This window comes from Pocillopora verrucosa, chromosome 2 (assembly GCF_036669915.1).
Source record: "Pocillopora verrucosa isolate sample1 chromosome 2, ASM3666991v2, whole genome shotgun sequence".
NCBI classification, from domain to species: domain Eukaryota; kingdom Metazoa; phylum Cnidaria; class Anthozoa; order Scleractinia; family Pocilloporidae; genus Pocillopora; species Pocillopora verrucosa.
Window position 1 is genome coordinate 16,590,149 of NC_089313.1, and position 18,409 is coordinate 16,608,557.

The 18,409-nt window shown below is 38.2% G+C and overlaps 2 protein-coding genes across 2 annotated transcripts in view; both read left to right on the plus strand.

Moving 5' to 3' along the window:
* LOC131780964 (dynein axonemal heavy chain 10) overlaps positions 1–1,772 on the plus strand; it is a 43,905-nt gene extending 42,133 nt beyond the window's left edge. Inside the window, exons 63-64 of the mRNA XM_059097595.2 lie at positions 65–391; positions 1,143–1,772. Coding sequence (XP_058953578.2) covers positions 65–391; positions 1,143–1,289 — 474 coding nt within the window. The 3' untranslated portion in view covers positions 1,290–1,772. The remainder of the gene's footprint in view (positions 1–64; positions 392–1,142) is intronic.
* A 10,598-nt stretch (positions 1,773–12,370) lies between these two features.
* LOC131780995 (uncharacterized) lies at positions 12,371–18,183 on the plus strand. The gene is made up of 8 exons (XM_059097634.2): positions 12,371–12,792; positions 13,220–13,265; positions 14,266–14,448; positions 14,850–15,116; positions 15,527–15,802; positions 16,478–16,753; positions 16,949–17,119; positions 17,792–18,183. The coding sequence occupies exons 1-8, from the start codon at positions 12,463–12,465 to the stop codon at positions 18,175–18,177; spliced, it is 1,935 nt and encodes a 644-aa protein (XP_058953617.2). The 5' UTR covers positions 12,371–12,462; the 3' UTR covers positions 18,178–18,183.
* Positions 18,184–18,409: the final 226 nt, after the last annotated feature.

Genomic DNA, 18,409 nt, shown 5'->3' on the forward strand with positions numbered 1-18,409 from the left:
TGCCTCAATGCAGGAAACCTTTTCTGATAACTATTGGGACAAATTCTCATTTCTCTTGTCATAGGTGAATGACGGTGAGCCCGCAGTGATATGGTTATCCGGGCTACACATCCCGGAGTCTTATTTGACTGCCCTTGTGCAAGCCACCTGTCGTAAGAACGGCTGGCCCCTGGATCGGTCCACACTGTACACCACAGTTACGAAATACAAGACCGCAGAGGAGGTCACCGAGAGGGCACATTCTGGCTGCTTTGTGAGTGGACTATACCTGGAAGGTGCCTCTTGGGACTTAGAGGCAGGGTGCTTAAGAAGACCCAAACCGAAGGTTCTTGTTGAGGAGCTGCCTGTCTTGAAAGTGATCCCAATTGAGGGACACAGGCTCAAATTACAGGTAAATAGAAATGTTTTCCGGTGCGTAGTGGTCTTTGAACCAGTAGCTTAATGTTCATCCTCTCCCAAATAGTTTGCGTTATTTAGCAGTTGAAAGCTAAAGTAGTATTGTTTATCTTATTATCCGTGCGACGCCCGCGCACGCTTTTATTGAAAAACAAATCTCCGTATGAGGGCTGCGTGCGATAGGGCCCCGCCGTAAAAAGCTTTAAGGGCCAGGGTACGGTTCTGCAGGGGAATGCAAGAAGAACAGAAAACAGAGAAAGGTCGTGGTCATATGATAAAATGTTTATGGACTGATTTAGGTTCAGCTGGTTGGGAAAATATTTGGCTCTCGGTTACCGTTATGACATGTTCTCCCACTCAGCTTAGGATAAAATATTTGTTTCAAGTTCATTGTTTGATTCAGTTGATCCTTCTTTCTAAGGGGACCCTTGTGCGTACAAATGTGTTCCTTGATTTGAGGTTTTCCTTCAATGTTAATATTATATTAACAGGTAGGGGACGTATGTGCTTCAGTTAGGACTAAACTTTGCATTTCTAGAGTAGAGATTTCCACTGAAGGGAGGTTTCCCATCACAGTTGCTTCATTGTCCTTGTCGTGCCATTCCGAGTCTAGTTTTTTGTCAAAAGTGAGTGTTTACATGTCTAATTTTCCCGATCTTTTCCTTCTAATTCCCGTTTAGCAACTACGCTTACTATAACTCAAGTGTAAGTATACAATATCTAATTTTTTTCCTTCTTTTTTGTAGAACACATACCGCTCACCCGTGTACACGACATCTCAGCGTCGTAACGCAATGGGAGTGGGACTGGTCTTTGAAGCTGACCTGGCCACTCATGAACACATATCTCACTGGGTATTACAAGGTGTTTGCCTTACACTCAACTCCGACTGAAAGCTTCTCTTGTTAAACTGTTAAACTCGCCTCCAAAATTAAAACCCTGTGACTAGAGAAACTCGCCTCCAAAATTACAACCCTGTCACGGGTGAATTTGGTTTACCTTCGTCTGTTTTCCTGTGTGGTTTGTTTCCAGGATGGCTGAATGTAGTGTCGTTGTTTTAGGTGCCTGATCTTATTCTCTTTTCAGGCGGTTCATATCACATTGTAGTTTTGAGGAGATCAAGTCGAGAAAGCCTAATATAAGCTTAATCGATTTAGCTTTAGTGAATGAATTTTTGTAAATAGCAGAACAGTTTACCTCACCATACTTTTCATTCGCACCCAAACATTACTCGTAATATCATTCTCCAAGTTGGAGTTTTTCTTGAGTGAAAAAATAGAAGAAAAACAATTTAAAAATGATTTTGTTGGACGTGTATGATGAGTGCATTTTCAAACGTTTTTCGTAATAAAATTACTTCATTTTGCCTTTGAAAAAGGCTCTCAAATCTGTTTTCCTGTACTGTCTTTGCGTGCAGTCCGTAAGACATTTTCCCGCATATTCATACCGGAAATAGAGGGAAAGGATTTCAGTTTATGGTAACTACTATGTGAAAGAAATTATACTTTGGCCTGCGGACAATGGATGATGAAATGTTATTCTCACAGGCGAACTTCAATTTGAGAATTTTTCGAGCTTTAAGTACATTAGGGAGCGAGGCAATTTCCTCGTTTTCGAGTGACTTCGTAAAGCATTTGATAATGGCGGCAAACCACTGTCTGAGGGACACAGGGATAAGCCTTCATCGAAGCCTGATTTTTTTGGCTTATTATCTTTATTTCTTGACCTCTAGTTAACTTCTGGATAGAAATTCGCTCGTGATACTTAGGGCCAAGTTGGTTCTCCCTTACTTCCCTTATTTCAGTTGTTTTCAAAGATTTTTTTTTTCTCGATTCCTGGAAGTTATTTGGAAGCATTAGTCAAAAGGTGTAGTCATTAGACCCTGAAAAACAATTTTCTGTCTGGAAATAACAGTGTCCAGGCTTTTTATTCAATTGTATCATAAAAAACTGTCAACGATTTCCTTCCCTTTGTTTAATGCTCAAAAAAGGTTTCACAAATTTTAACGACTAATTCTGGCGTGGATCATTATTACCCCTGATTTTTTTCGGTTCCTTTCAAATGGTTTAAAAAGAATGTTTAATTATTTCTCGATATGTTTTGATTATTTTTGACATGGCAACATTACAGCCATGTAAAAACACCCTTACTTTTAACTTCATGCGCTCGTAACTCCAAAAGAAGTTCGAGTTTTTCAACCAGTAACTGAACATTCATTTGAAGATGATAGATGTACGTTATGCGCAAGTGTCCGTCGGTTGAGGTCTCTACCAATCCAAAATGCGCGGATGGTAACAGATTCCAGTGTAACAGTATTTCATGGAGCTGATAGGCCATTTTACAGTTGTTTACTTCGTTGCCAAGCCTTTGACTTGGAGTGAGGCTGAAGGTGACCTTGTTTCGATACAGACAAGTATCTAGTTAGCATGATAACAAAATAATTTATATGTAGCCTCACTCCTGTTCAAAGGCTTGGCAACTAAGCCCGCATCTGTAAAATGGACTATTGTTGTTTCTGCGAAACTAAAGTGCTCTTTCATTTTCCCCGTAATTTTTTTCTTTCCAGGTTAAAATATTAAGCACTTTTGAACTGAGTATCCTCATAGACGAGTCTCTGCTCAAGGAAATACCTGCCAGCGGTCAATTTTAATCATGCAACACGAAGCACTAAGCGTGGGGAGCAGATTTGCATGTCTAATAAAGTACCTAGTACATGTGTACGATTATTTTAAACCAATCACCTACCGAGATTAATTACCCTAAGTTTTTCTGTGGCTTTGTTCACATTGCGTATGAGTTGAGATAAAATCGCTCAGTATTTGCATTTCAAAAGAAGAAGTGGGTGGTTCCCGCTAGAAACACAAAAATATTCATTTGAATAAATCACTGCAAATTAACATTAAATTATTCATCTTCGATCGACAACTAACAACCATGGCGGACGAGTTCAAAAAGTTAGCGTGGTTTGGTTTTTCTTCGGCAAAGAAAGCTCCTAACTCAGCGTTCTTCTCCTTGGAAGGGAAAGTAATGTTGGGCACAAGATTAGCACAAGAAAAAGCGGATTTACGGTTTCAAAGAAGTCAGTCATGGAACAACAACTGCTAACGCGTGAATCTAGGAGAGTCAAAGATTTGTTCTGTTGGAAATACAGTGGAGGCATTAAAGGTAAGGGATACCAATGAATTAACAAAGCTTGTTTTATTAAACAGTCTGTGCATTTTACAATTTATAGATATTTTTCGTTGGTGGAAATAGCTTTTGGTTTGATAAAGAGGACACTGTGATTATTCATCCACAATCATGGGGAGGGGGGGAGGGAGAGGGATCGGGAAATGTTCATGGGCAATTCCATTCTGCTTTTTTTCTTTGAGTAGAGGGGCTAAGGTCACTCTGAAATCTTGGCAACTAAGTTAAAATGCTAGAAGCCGAAATTTGTATTAGTTGTGTTACATCAGCGATTGATTCTGTTGTTGCTTTGTTTTTTTACTTGCCATATAATAAATCCTTTGCTGATCTACCTTGTTCGCCTCCTCCACCCTCTCCTGGGGAGTATAGTTGCAAATCCTTTTTCGTCTCGTTCCATAAAACGTCAAAAATAACGTAGCCATATTTACACTAAACTTTGCTTCCGCACGAAAGCCTTAAAAACAGATTGATTACAGTCCTCGTTAGACTCGGTCTAAAAGCTACTTTTTCTGTAACATTCAGTCTAACGTCAAGCGTGATTCAGGAGAGCTTAGGGTGATTCCTCAGAAAAAAAAAGAGTTATTGATCAATTTTTATCAGACTTTCCTTAAATGTTCCCTACCAACGCTTATTTCGGAAAATTTCATTAAGAAGGATAGGTCACAGTGCTTGTTTGATAGATATGGTAGGCCAATCTTACCCCATCTATGCCTGTGCTGGCACTAATCGCGCACGTCATTTCATCGATTCACGGTGAATTTTGCGGTTGCTGGAAGCAAAAGTTTTTTTAAAGCAACGCTTAAAAAAAACGAGAGGTAAAAAAGTCTTGAGCGTATGGAACGATTCAGAGATATATAATTTGTGGAAAAAGAAGGCAATTTCAAGTGACATCGACGCTGAAGGTTCCTCGAATCGTTCTTTCATGGTCAAAATTTGCATCCTCGAGTAACGGGCGTCTTGCACGTTTTTCCTCCAATGAATAAATTTTTTAAAGTTTCTCCGATTTGAAGGGGATAATTTGCACAACAAAATTATGCAATAATAACCATATGTCACCACGCTCGTTCAAGAGCTAAAGACCATTGTTTCTCTTTACCTGGTCCATTGGTTGAAAAACAATGCCGTGTTCTCGGAATGCATTCGTTTATTCTGCTGATTACGTGATTTTCATGCGCAGTACAGGATGCACAGTGCAATACTGAGGAATCACCTCAACGCGTTTTTTATTTTTCCCGTAAGTGATTTTTTGTTTGAGCCTTTTTAGTAATTGCTTAACCTAGTGAAACGAAATCTATGTGAAGCCCAAGAAGAGCAACAACAACACCAATAACAAATATACATGCAATGATTCAAACCATGGTTATCTTCTTTATCAAGTGGGTCGTTACTGATCTTACGGATTGTCAACTTTTTAAAAGCGTTTTACAAATTTACGAGGTGAACAGCTAAGATGTTTCAAACACCTTGACGTATTGCTTTGCAACGTCATGACGAAAACGTAGGGGCCACTCCCTTGTTGGAAAACCAAACCCATCGTCAAATTAAAGGAATGTCATCAAATCATTTTCGGCTACAAACTTACCAATAGTTTATTCTTGCTTTCCTACGAAAGATATAAAGCTGCATGAATCAAATTAGCGAAAAGAGTTATTTTGGATTTCGTCTTATGGCGTTAAAAATCAGAAAACAAAAAGGCAAATAAAGAAACAACGCTACTTACGGTTATAATAATATTGTATTAGGATTCTTTTGCGGCTTGTGCATTTGTTGTTCTGCAAAGAAATTTCCACAACATTCTAGAAGTAAAATGTTTATTCCAACTGGGCTTATAGCAATCTGCATATACGGGTTTCATGTTTTCGTAATCTTTTAAAACTATCAACCTATTAGTGAAAAACTAGTGAGAGTGTTTCAGCGCAAAGTATAAATGCAAAAATGTAAGGAAATTCGAAAACTGTTGAATTTTAAAAGTTGCACCTTGTCAGTATGATAAAATTCATGCTTAATCACATTTGCTAGATTATTTGAATGTAAAACTAATTGTGTTTGATTCATTTGTTGATTGTTTTTGTTTGTGTTATTTTTTACAGACTGCTGGATAACAGAAGTCGGAATCAAGCATAAACACTTTAGTGTGATGATCTTCCAAGTTAAAGAGAAGCGTAAAGCAGAGGTAGAAGACAAATTTTTACAACAATCGCCACTAATGTCAACTTTCAAGCTAAGTTCGTCACATTTCCAAAAACCTTTTTTCTTATCGGATTGTACCAAAGTTGAATCAAGTAAAAGTCCAGTAAAACAAAATTGCTGAGATTTTCTCTCTGTTCTTTGAAAGATTTTTCAGCAAAAAATTCGCTTAGTTAATGCTAGTCAACTTTTTTCATCGAGACTATTTCCTAAGTAATTCCCGTTCAATTTTGTTTTATTTTTCCCGCCAAAAAACTTAGAAAATACGCATGCACCAGGGTTTTTTTGAAACTGTGAGTAACATCCGTTTAAAATGGCGTAACTTTCCCGCCAAAAAACTTAGAAAAAATACAGGCGCTCAAAATACGCAGATTTTTTTTTCGTATAATATAAATAAAGGATATTTTCAAGTTGTGTATCTCTTTTTCAATAAAAGTCGATAAACACTGCAATGTTATTAGCAATCTTTATTTTATTCTCAAATTTAATAAACAATACCAGTCTTTTAAGTTTGAATTCTTTATTCTCTTCAAATATTTCTTAATTAGTTAAGTGAATTTCCATAAAATAATCAAAAAAGTGTCGAGAAAAATTCGTCCAAATATATACTAAGACTTTTGGCGGGAAAATTTAGATCAATTTGCACAGAGTTTCCCCTAACAACATTTTCGACAAAAATTCAAAATGGCGTCCCTTAAATTTTACGCCAAAATTTTTGTGAACATCACCTTGTGCAAAAAAATTTCATACAATAATTTAATTTTGAACTAATTTCTGATAGAATTTTTGAGGAACAGCTTCCTCACCGAAGTATTTAAGTGTTTGACTTTTTTTGTACAAGGTGATTTGTACTCTAACGATAAGGAACATGGCAAGCTGAATTTTCCTTGTTTCTTGCAAACTGTTTTCTTCAAGATTTCTAATTTCCTTAGAATACCTATGAAAATGCCTAAGCTTGCCATGTTGCGATTAACAAGACCTTTTTCAGCCATTTAATTCGTTATCTTTCCCGCACAGGACGAATTTGATGTAAACTGGTCAATAATTCGAGCCAAATAAATTTTTATCAACAACCAAAATGATCGTGAAATATATTTTATCCTTTGGGCCAAGTTAGCTGTTTTTCCTTTTTGATCAAAAATTGATCAGATAACTGATTGACTCCAGGTATTTTTTTCAAGTTATTTCAACAAGATTTTAGTTGAACCTAAGTAACAAAATTGTAGGCTGAAAGAGGTCTCTGTTTGTTACAAATGATAAGATAAAACCCCAAGGGCTGGTTCAAAGTAGACGATTATCAAATAAACATATCTTTCAAGTAGTGTTACATTCGACGAAAACACTTTGTCACCAGTTATACAGACCACATTAAGACGTCTAAAACTCTAATCATCAAACTATTTCATTTTTCTCTTTTCACCAGATGAGCAAAGGAAATGTCCTATTCGTTAAAAGCTCTGAACTTTTACCAGAAACTTCTACAAGACAAACATAACTGAAAAAGGCTTGGTAAATTTCCTTGCGCTTGAGTTTCTGATTTTCGATGCAGTTTTTGTTGATTGTTTAAGCACTAGAAAGGGGCAGTTGTTTGTTCAATGGAGAACTTGCAATTCTACAAAGTATTGCTTTTCGTATAAACGATCAATTTTGTGGTCTGTATTACTTGTAAATTAAGAACATCTTTGAGAATCCTCTGAACCAGACAGTAGGTTTTATATGCTTAAGTTTTACATGGACAAGAGAACGTAGGCAATCGGGTTTTCTTAAGGGATCAAAGATTTTTATCCTTTCACTTGGTCGGACCGAGCATTATTCGGAGCAGTATTTCTGAGATGTGATTGGACAGTTTAAGCCATTCTGTTCGTTTCATTGTTAATGTAATGTAGTCAAAAGGTCAGGTTTTAGGTTGTGGAAATCTGTTGGGAGTTGTTTTTTTTCTAAAAGTATCATACGTCAGTCGGTCAAAACATCAAGAGCTGTCGTACCAATACTGAGTCCTCATTTCTCTTTGCAGCTAGTTTCGCCGATGTAAGAGGTTGGAAATTGGAGCAAGTGATCTTGTTAACCAGTTTTTGTTTTTTATCTTAAATATCCAAGCTAATTTTCAACATGGCTCAGTGATGTTTCGTCTTACATCGTCAACTTGGTTGCTTTATGTCAAAATCAGGTCAATTTAAAGATCATGGTTTTCTTTCGTCAACTTCCTGGTGTATTGTAGACCAGTCTCGATTAGCTGTAAAGTTGTACGAGATGTCGATGTTGAAGGATGATTTTTCTAACAATCTGTGGACATATGTTGGTTTTGTACACTTTCTACTAAAATTTTTATCCTCTTCAACACTTTTTTTTGGTGACTGGTTATGTCAATGTTCTGTCAGTAAATGTATCATTTTATCACGACGGTAAGTGTATTGTAACCAAGGTGGTGTCGTTTCGCTATTTTTTTTTCCAGTAAAACAAAACTTTCCAATTTACACTTTGATTGCCACTTTTCTCTTGTCCATTATACAAATATTAGCGAAGCAAATGTGTGAATTTTTTTTTGGTGGCACTGACCGTTGGATGAATTCTAACACGTTTTCCAAGTAAAGATAATTGATTGAAAAGATTGTTTCATGAATAAACGTTGCTTTGGCAACAAAAGTGAAACATTGTTTTGAGAAAGATTTGAATTATTTTGTTCGCACTGTCGTCTCTTTAAAAAGCCGATCTCTGCTCATTTTCACTTTCAGTTTTTTTTCCTAAAATGTCATTGCTTTCAGTGCCACCTTAAAAAAAATCCATCTTCACTTGGTGTTTGCCGTCGCCCTGAGTTTGAGTCTTTTTTCGCGTGAATCGCCACTCACCTCATTCCCCCTTGGCACTTTATCGTTTTACTTAAGATTCTATTCTGATCTTTATTACTCTGGTTTAATATAAAATCAAATGAAATTCCCTGGTAAATCTAGAAATGTTGGCAGCCACCATTTTCACTATATTAGAACAATTTCAGAGATCTTATCTTTGCAGTTTCTTTTGCTTTCATTGATTGCAATTTCTCCTCCTGTATTCTGTGATCTTTAGTCTTCTTCATCACCTGACTGTCTTCCTGCAACATAAATAGGCAATAAAATATTGAGTCGGTTGGTAAATTTTAAACTTTCCAAATCATCGCTGATGGCAAATGAGTGTGGAAGGGGGGAGGTGGAACGAGCTTTAAGTGTGATAGAATTCGAGAGGCAAGAACGACGTTCACAGTGGCTTCACGGAGTACATTGTTGAAGCTGTTTTTGAAAAGCTCTGCCACAATTCGCCTGCAGGTCAGGAGTAGCCTTGAACGCAGGATTTAAACGCACGTGACTGCGTTCTACGTGAATCTTATGCGCCATCGCCGCATTTTTTTCGAAATATAACTAATTTCAAGCAATTTCCTTTAAAAGGTATGCAAAGTCTTTCGTTTAACTAAGGACTAAGGTCAGTTTCTTTTACTTAGGCATTAACACGATCGACCCGAGTTGCTCGAAGTCGGAGGCGAAACATGAAGCGAGCCGAAAGTGCACTCCTTCACCGACTAGTTGTTTCTACCTTTAGAGTCTGAGAAAAACATTAAAATGGCAATCACCAAGGAACAACCGAATGCTTACCTTCAAAGGTCTTCCAAGCGCCAGTCCAATTCCAAGAGCAAGCAAACTCTCGGCGAAATGTGTCGTTGTAGTAACACGTCCTCACACGTCCAAGACCTGTTTGGTTTGAGAAAACTTTACAATTTGCTATGAATATTGAATATGAATCAGACCAATCAATGATGGATACGTCACAATAACGACGCGAATTCTGTTCACACGCCCTAAAGGAGGCCTATCAGAAACTCCCTTTGAAAGAAAGGTTAGAGTCACTTGACGTGTTACTCATTCTTCGACCAAGTTACCGATGTATTTCAAGAAATTGGACTCCAAAAAATATATAAATCAGGTTATAGCGACATTCAACATACACAATTAAAGAGATATCAAATGAAAAAAGCAAGTAAACGACCAAAAAAAAAAAATAAATAAACAAGTGGAATGAAAAAGAAAATTGGCATGCTCCACTCTCCCAGCTTATTTGCGAGAGTAAATCACCATTATATGTAGACTGTTTAAAAGCCAGGTATAAAATGAGAAATGAAACAAATCTTCTAAAAAAAAAAGATTAAAAAGGTAAAAGAAAACAAAAAAATTAAAAAAAAAAAAAACGGCAAGTTCCCCGTGTCAGGATCTCCATCCTGACTGGGACCGCTTTCGCGGTACAATGCTCTACCCATTGAGCTGCGGGGAACTTGCCATGAAGGGAGAGCAAATTTTAAGATAATATGTAATGAGTACAGTATGAACTACAAGGTACAAGTGTGCAAAGACTTTGAGGAAGATGTGTTTTGACTCTAAGATGACATTTCTACAAAAACTATGTTGCTTAATGTAATAATGTTAAAACTCAGCAGTCTTCCGATGCATGTTCTTAATTAAAGAGTGTAGGAAAAGGGTAAACTTGCCAAAGTGACAGTAAACCTTTCCTAGTGTAATGACGTGAAAAGACGAGTATAAAAAAACACTTCAGACTATTTAAAAGCTTGGTAGAAGATTAAGAAATCATCGAAAAAAAGGAATTAAAAAATTTTAAAAGAATATGAAATAAATTAAAAAAAAAACACAAAAAAAACGGCAAGTTCCCCGTGTCAGGATCTCCATCCTGACTGAGACCGCTTTCGCGGTACAATGCTCTACCCACTGAGCTGCGGGGAACTTGCCATGAAAGGAGAACAAATTTTAAGATTATATGTAACAAGTGGACTATGTACTGCAAGAAACAAGTGGGCGAAGATTCTGAAGAATAAGTGCTTCGACTCTAAAATGACCTTACTGCAGAAACTATGTTTCTTAATCTATTAATGTTAAAACTCAGCAGTGTTCCGATACATGTCCTCAATTTAAGAGTGTAGGGAAAGAGTAAACTTGCCAAGAAGTGGAAGATAACCTTCTGTAGTGTAATGAAGGGAAAAGACGAGTATACAAAAACACTCCAGACTATTTGTAAGCTTGGTATAAAAGGGAAGATAAATAAAACATTAAAAAAAATTAAAAAATATATATATATAAAAGGAAAACGGCAAGTTCCCCAGGTCAGGATCTCCATCCTGACTGGGACCACTTTCGCGGTACAATGCTCTACCCACTGAGCTGCGGGGAACTTGCCATGAAAGGAGAGCAAATTTTAAGATTATCTGTAACAAGTGGACTATGTACTGCAAGCAACAAGTAGGCAAAGATTCTGAGGAAAACGTGCTTTGACTCTAAGATAATATTATTATAAAAGCTACTTTGCTTGATTTTATAATGTTAAAACTCAGCAGTGTTCCGACGCCTATCCTCAATTTAATAGCAGAGGAAAAGGGTAAACTTGCCAATAAGTGAAAGACAACTTTCTGTAGCGTAATGAAGGAAAAGATGAGTATACAAAAACACTATTTGTAAGCTTGGTATAAAAGGGAAGATAAATAAAACATTAAAAAAAGGAGGAAAAAAATTAAAAAAAAAAGGAAAACGGCAAGTTCCCCGTGTCAGGATCCCCATCCTGACTGGGACCGCTTTCGCGGTATAATGCTCTACCCACTGAGCTGCGGGGAACTTGCCATGAAGGGAGAGCAAATTATAAGATTATATGTAACAAGTAGACTATGTACGTGCTTTGACTCTAAGATAACATTACTACAAAAGCTACGTTGCTTGATTTAATAATGTTAAAACTCAGCAGTGTTCCGATGTCTATCCTCAATTTAAGAGTGTGGGAAAAGGGTAAACTTGCCAATAAATGGAAGACAACCTTCTGTAGTGTAATGAAAGAAAAAGATAAGTATAAGAAAACGCCTATTATTTTTAAGCTATTTTTTTTTATTACTATTTTTAAGCTTGGTATAAAAGGGAAGATCAATAAAGTCATCTTCAAAAGAATGACATAGAAAATTGGAAAAAAACGAGAAAAAAAATTCTCCCGGAACAGGATCTCCATCCTGACTGGGACCGCTTTCGCGGTACAATGCTCTACCCACTGAGCTGCGGGGAACTTGCCATGAAAGGAGAGCAAATTTTAAGATTATATGTAACAAGTACAGTATGTATCGCAAGGAACAAATGGGCAAAGATTCTGAGTAAATGTGTTTTGACTCTAATATAACATAACAGCTAAAAACTATGTTGCTTGATGTAGTAATGTTAAAACTAAGCAGTGTTGCATGTCCTCAATTTTAGGAGCCGGAAAGGGTCAACTCGGTATGGAGTACGGTATGGAGTGGAAAAACTTTTTTCGCTTATTTATAAAATTGAACGATCAGTATAGGAAGAAATTTAAGTCTTTTTCGCGACTTGGCATAAAAAAATAATTAATAAAAACAAAAATGGAAAGAAATGAAGAAAAGGATAAGTCTTCCTGGCTAGAATTTGAACCCTAACTGGGAGCGGTATTGCGGTACAACGTTCTACCCAATGAGCAGCGGGATACGCGTCAGAAACTCGGGGTACATTTGAAATCTATATAAAAAAGCGAGCTACGATTAAACTAAAGTATTCTGGTTATCAACTGACCATTGGTTAAAACTTATTTCGGATCCAGTTACAGAGCTTAGTCCTGGTGTCATCTTTCCTCGACAGTAGATGAACTTAAGCTACGGCTGATGAAAAAATGGCATCGACAAAACGACCTCCTACAAAATCCTCAGCTCCTGTATTACAGATTTTTCATCTGGTGTTAACAATTCTATCGATAGCAGTTCTTTCGTACAAGGTTTTCCGCCTTGAGAGTGAATTGTCGTTTATTCGGGAAGAGCTGTCGACTTCTGATGGCAATGGTGACAAGAAAACAAATCTTCCGCTTTTTACAACCGCGAGAAGCGAGATTGCGGAGACCAGGAGTGATCGATACCGGCGGCAAATTAGCAAATCTCAAATGTATGGAGTAAGGCAGAAGATAGAGAACGCTGTTTGTATTCGAAAAGCCCTGCAGGATTTTCAGGTAAATATAATAAAGATGAGTCCTACGCATCTCATCAGCCAAAGGACACACTACACCATTAACAAAGCTTAAGCATTTATCACGACTCGAAGAATTCAAATGGAAATTTAAACAAATAGATGAAGGGTTTGCGCCAGTCTCTCACAGGCGTTAAAAATCATAGTTGCTAGCTTTCGTCGTCTTTAAGGTACATGAACCGCACTGCTTTTAGGAAATGAAGCCTAAAAGTTATCAGATTTCTCCTACAGTAATTAATGTATTGCTTGAGCCAATGGAACGCGGAGGACCCCAAACTAACCTAGTAAATCTGTATGTGTAAGGAAAGTTGTTCATGAAAATAAATGGCAAATAGCCACTAAATGTATTGCGTACTTTTCTCTATGCTACGTGTTTTGGCGTAATTCCACGTTCTTTTTTATTGCTGAAGGTCAAGCACGCAGTAAATGGAACTGGGAAGTTTATCTGCCTGAAAGGTCAGTACAGATCAGTTTCACTTCTGATTTGACGCTAAGCGAAACCTATAACTGATAACATGGCCAATCTTCGTTGTTGATTCACCATGATTTTACAGTCCACCCCTCTTTCTTTGCCAATCATATCAGTCTTCATCCCTTAACCCTCTAACTCTCATGGGTGAGCAAGACAGAATTTCTCCTTACATTATTGATACAATATCAAGCAGACAAGTGACGAGATTAAAGAAAAATATCAATTAAGAGTTATAAGTTGATCCAGTACCAAATTCGCCAAACTAACATCACAAGAACCGTATAGCAGACAGTGAGGAGTGAGGAGAATTGCTAATGAGATCTTGGGAGTGAAAGGGTCGATGATGAAGCTTTCCTGCAGAGTAGGGTCATTAGAAACCGAATTACTCAGTGGTGGTTGTTTTTACAGAAATTGCACTTTTTCCTCTTGTTTGTTGTTTTTGTTAAAACTTATCAGAAAAAAAAGTAGGCAAGGTCAGTGTACCATGATTTTGTCAGGAACCGGTCATTATTTATTGCTTGGGGAAGAGGAGGGGGGGGGGAGTGGGTTGTGTGTAGGAGAGTACCTGATTTCCCCAAAAGACTCTGTAATATTTTTATGTTCCCTCCTTTACAGTCCCCCCCCTTAAAATTCTGTTGGCGACTACTGATCCCCCCTCCGTTCCCCCTTGAAACCATGTGATCCCCGGAAGTCCTCCGAACACCCCCTACCCCACCCCTTTAAGTAATGAATAAGGACTGATCCCATTGAGTTGTTGATGACCTTCGTGAAAAAAAAAACATTTTTCTCAAAGGTTCATCGTCTACCCACATCTACTACATTATTAAAATGTAATATCTTGAATATCCTCATCAGGGGGTTAACGACTCCCATCATTCCTAGATGATGTACTTGCACTGATATCGGCAATATTCAGTCAATAATGATAGTTTTACTGATGCTGACAGCATTATTATGTCTGCAAAATGAATGGCCACAATATAGGTGCTCAGGGCCCTCCAGGAAAACAAGGGGCTCGCGGTCGTCGCGGTCGTCCAGGCCCAGCTGGTAAACCTGGGCCACCCGGTGCGAGAGGACCGAGAGGAGCCCCTGGAATGAGTCCCAAACTCAATGTTGCATACATTGAGGAGTTGACCAAACGAATGGAATCTCACGTCACATTATTTGGTGAGTGTATCTAATGCAGAACTTTTTTAATTCCGAATGGACTTAACAGCACTAATTTGGACCAACCGAAGATAGGTGGGCTGTTGAAAAAAAATTTCCAGTTCGACAATATCTTTGACACTCAGCTAAGATGATTCAAGAGATCACTAATCAGCAGCGGAGAAAAAAAGGATCATCAGCTAGATTCATCAACATAAGCTATCAAAAATTCCAACATGAGGTTTATCAGTGTTTTAGGTTATCACAGAGTTAAGGTGATCCCATGAAGTTTGAAACAACATCAGGTAGCCAAGAGACGAATCTTCACTTTCCATTTACACAGTGATGATAAAAAATATTTTCACCTGATTTTGAAGAATAAAATTTATAAGTAGATGTTTATTATTCTCATCGACCAACAGCTCCTTCGTTCTCCTCCAAGATTCCCTCCTCCATTTCTGTCAGAGAAGGAAAAAACTTGTCTCTTCGAATTTCTGCCTCCGGTAACCCAGTCCCAAAGATCACGTGCTCTTTACAGAGTAAAATCCAAGGTAACGGTGGACGAATCCTAGTTACTAATGAGAAGCTTGAGATGAGGAACGTTAGATTTTTAGATCAAGGCAAGATAGAATGTCTGGCAGAGAATGTATTTGGTACTCAAGTGGCACGTGTGAAACTTATCGTCTTTGGTGAGCACATTTTTTTTTTAATATCTTTGGTTCTGTTTGTCTTGCCTTTGATCAGTTGGGAATTTTAGTCAGCTTTCTCATATGACAGCAATCTTTTCTTCCTGTATTTAGCTTCCAAGTCTATGATCCAGAGTCTCTCTACTCGTCTTTCTGTTTGTCTATGTCTTTCTGCCTGTGAGTCTGTCTGTCTAACTGCCTTCTTTTCTCCAAGTCTGTATGTCTGCCTGTTTCCCAGTTTGTCTGTCTGACTGTCAGTCCCACAGTCTAACCGTCTGTCTGCCTGTCTGTCAATCGATCTGCTCGTCTGTCCTCCCACCCATCTTTGCCTGTGACTGTCATTCTATGCGTTAGAGCGTTCTCAATTCTGATAACAACCCAAAGAAAAACCCTGTCTCGTGTTCTGCTTTTAGGTCCTCCAAGATTCTCTAACACACTCCCAGGAAAAGTGACCGGCTTTCTCGGTAAAACGTCAAAACTTCTGTGTGACGTGGTCGGCTTCCCCACCCCTGTGGTTGAATGGAACAGGTCTCCCCCAGCCCCACTCCCTCAGGGTCGCAGTTCATTAACAAATAGAAGTATGTTTATTGAAAATATTAAAAGTGGCGACGAGGGGGTGTACCTGTGTACCGCGAGGAATGAACATGGAATGGTGATTCATGGCACCTTTTTGAAAGTCGAATCAGTCGGTGAGTTATGTGATCTTTACAGACTAAGAGAAGAACGAAGAAATCTTTGGGTAACTTAGAGATGAAATGGCGGCCAAAAAGCTTTTGAAATTCTAATGTCAGTCTAAGAGCTAAAGACCATCGTACCTCTTTACCAGGTCTACGGATTGAAAAACAACTGAGTTCATGGAATGCGCGCGCGCTCATTCCCCTGATTACGTGATTTTTGTGTGCAGCACAGGATGCGTAGGGCAAAACTGAGGAATCACCTTAAAACTTACACTCACCAAGGGCATTGATTACAGGAATCATAATCAATACTTAATATTTTCGCTTGTTTCTACATTAAAATGATTTCCTTTTATGACAAAAATTTCTCCAAAAAACCCTAAAAATTACAATTAACTTACTAGCTCTAGAGTTGAGAAATGGCTTTTGACATGTGAAAATTAAAATGTTTTTATTTAATATTGATTAAAAATAAGTTTCGTGGCTAAGACTTTGAGTTCATTTTCAGTTGGGCTTTAATAGGTTTTTCTCGTTTTAAATGGTTCTCTTGCTTTTGTATAAAAATGATGTATCTATTTTAAAAGAAAAAATTTGTTTGGTGAAACTGAATTTATTGGACGGGGCAGTGCCCACATTATATCTTCGGACGATTCAGTAACAACTTTATAAATCGTGTTCATTTGCTAGTTCCTCCTGAGTTCTCCAAAACACCCTCTTCTTCAATCTCTGCACCGGGAATTCGAGAAACTCTGCGGATCAGCTGCTCTGCCAAAGGTTCACCTCTGCCTACAGTCACGTGGTACAAGAATGACTTCAACGTCATCAACGTTATGAATAACGTCACCAATGACGAGTTTACAAGCGAGCTTGTGATTAATGCCTTCCAGCCTGAGGACCAGGGCACCTACAGCTGCGTCGCTCGTAACGTGTATAACGATACAGTAAACACGAATTCAAGAGTGTGTAAGTCAAAATTTTTTGACTTCAATCCTCGATAGCCCGAACATCCTGCTAATTAATGGATGAGGTTGGTGATCACCATGCAAGACTATCTCCTTCAATTTACTTCAGACCTTCCTGTTCTAGAAACTTGGGAATTTCAAGCCCGCCTATTTTATTTTTATTATCTTAATTAATTTAAGCGCACTTTTCTTTTAGTTCTACCCAACTGTGGCAACCCGGTAAATATAGCCAATGCAATGATCATGAAAAGCAACAATTGGGCAGGAGAATTTGTCAGGTACCTCTGTCATCCGGGATACACCATGACTGGGCCCGCGGTGAGACGATGTTTACCCAGCGGTAAATGGAGCGGAGAAAATACCTCGTGTAGGTTACACATTTTGCTAGTTTCAGAAGAGTAAATGTCGTTGAAATACGACGATTTCTCCCGCTTCCACTAAACATTTCCTTCACGCGAAGACAATACTTTCGTTGCTAAATGCAAATATTTGAAAGTCGTCAGGGTATTGGGTATTCAAGTTAGTCCACACGATGCTTGATTGTTAAGGAAAGGCACCTTCTCTTTATCAGCATTCACTTTTTTGGGTAGAACAAAACATTTCTTTAAAAGAGATGCGTTGCTTTCGCAAGTAGAATTTTCCACAGGAGAATCTTAAGTGCAGCTGATCATCAATTTCTGTTCAATAAACAGAACGTAGCAAGGTCGTTTGGAAATACGAAACTAATAGCATCTCTCACTCTTTCGCTGCTCTCACTCATGAAAGATACCATAAACTCTCGACTGTGAAATTCGTTACTTCGCATCACCACTTGCATATATTCTACGTATGTTACGGAAATCAGCCCACAGTTCAGTACACACGTTTTAGAACTTCTCCCCCCTCACCTCCCACATCATCCTTTTCCATTGTTAACTGCCATGAGGTTAGTCAAGCTGCCTGTGGCGTAGAAAACTTTTCGATATCTATGTGTTTTCAAATCCTCTCCAACTAGGAGTTTCATGTTCTTAATTGAATTGCTTTCCCAAACGTTTTTTAGGTACCGATAGACAGGAATGTTTTCATCACACCATCATTGATGACGACACCAGGCGAGTGGGTTACAACGGCGCCAGCCACAAGTGTGACGATAATCTCACTGAGAGCTGGTACCGATTTCTAGAGGGAAGACAAATGAACACCAACTGCGCAAAATTTCATTCCTGTGATACGGAACGCGCAGGTTGGTTAGTCGGCGGCCATCCATCAGCTGAAGATGGAAGAGTAACCAAGAAAGTATGTTTCGGCCGAACTGCTCCTTCGTGTACTTGTGCCTATCATACCTACATACAGGTACGAAACTGTGGATCGTTTTACGTGTATAAGCTGAAACCCATTACAGTCTGCAAAGATACCTATTCTGCGTCGCGATATTGTACCAACTAAGAACACAGAGTAGGGTTGACGAATGGTACCTAACGAAAAATTGTCTCGAAAACTTTGAATCCACCTCAAAATCTGGTCAGCTTTTATGATGCGCCTAAAAGTCTTGTATTGCTTTTTAACTTCCCTGAAGTTTGTCGTTTCCATTGTGAGAATCAATTTAGTATTTCCCTTTATATTATTCTAGTTTTTAATCATTAAATTCAATAACGTAGGTGCATTGATCAGGAAAAAT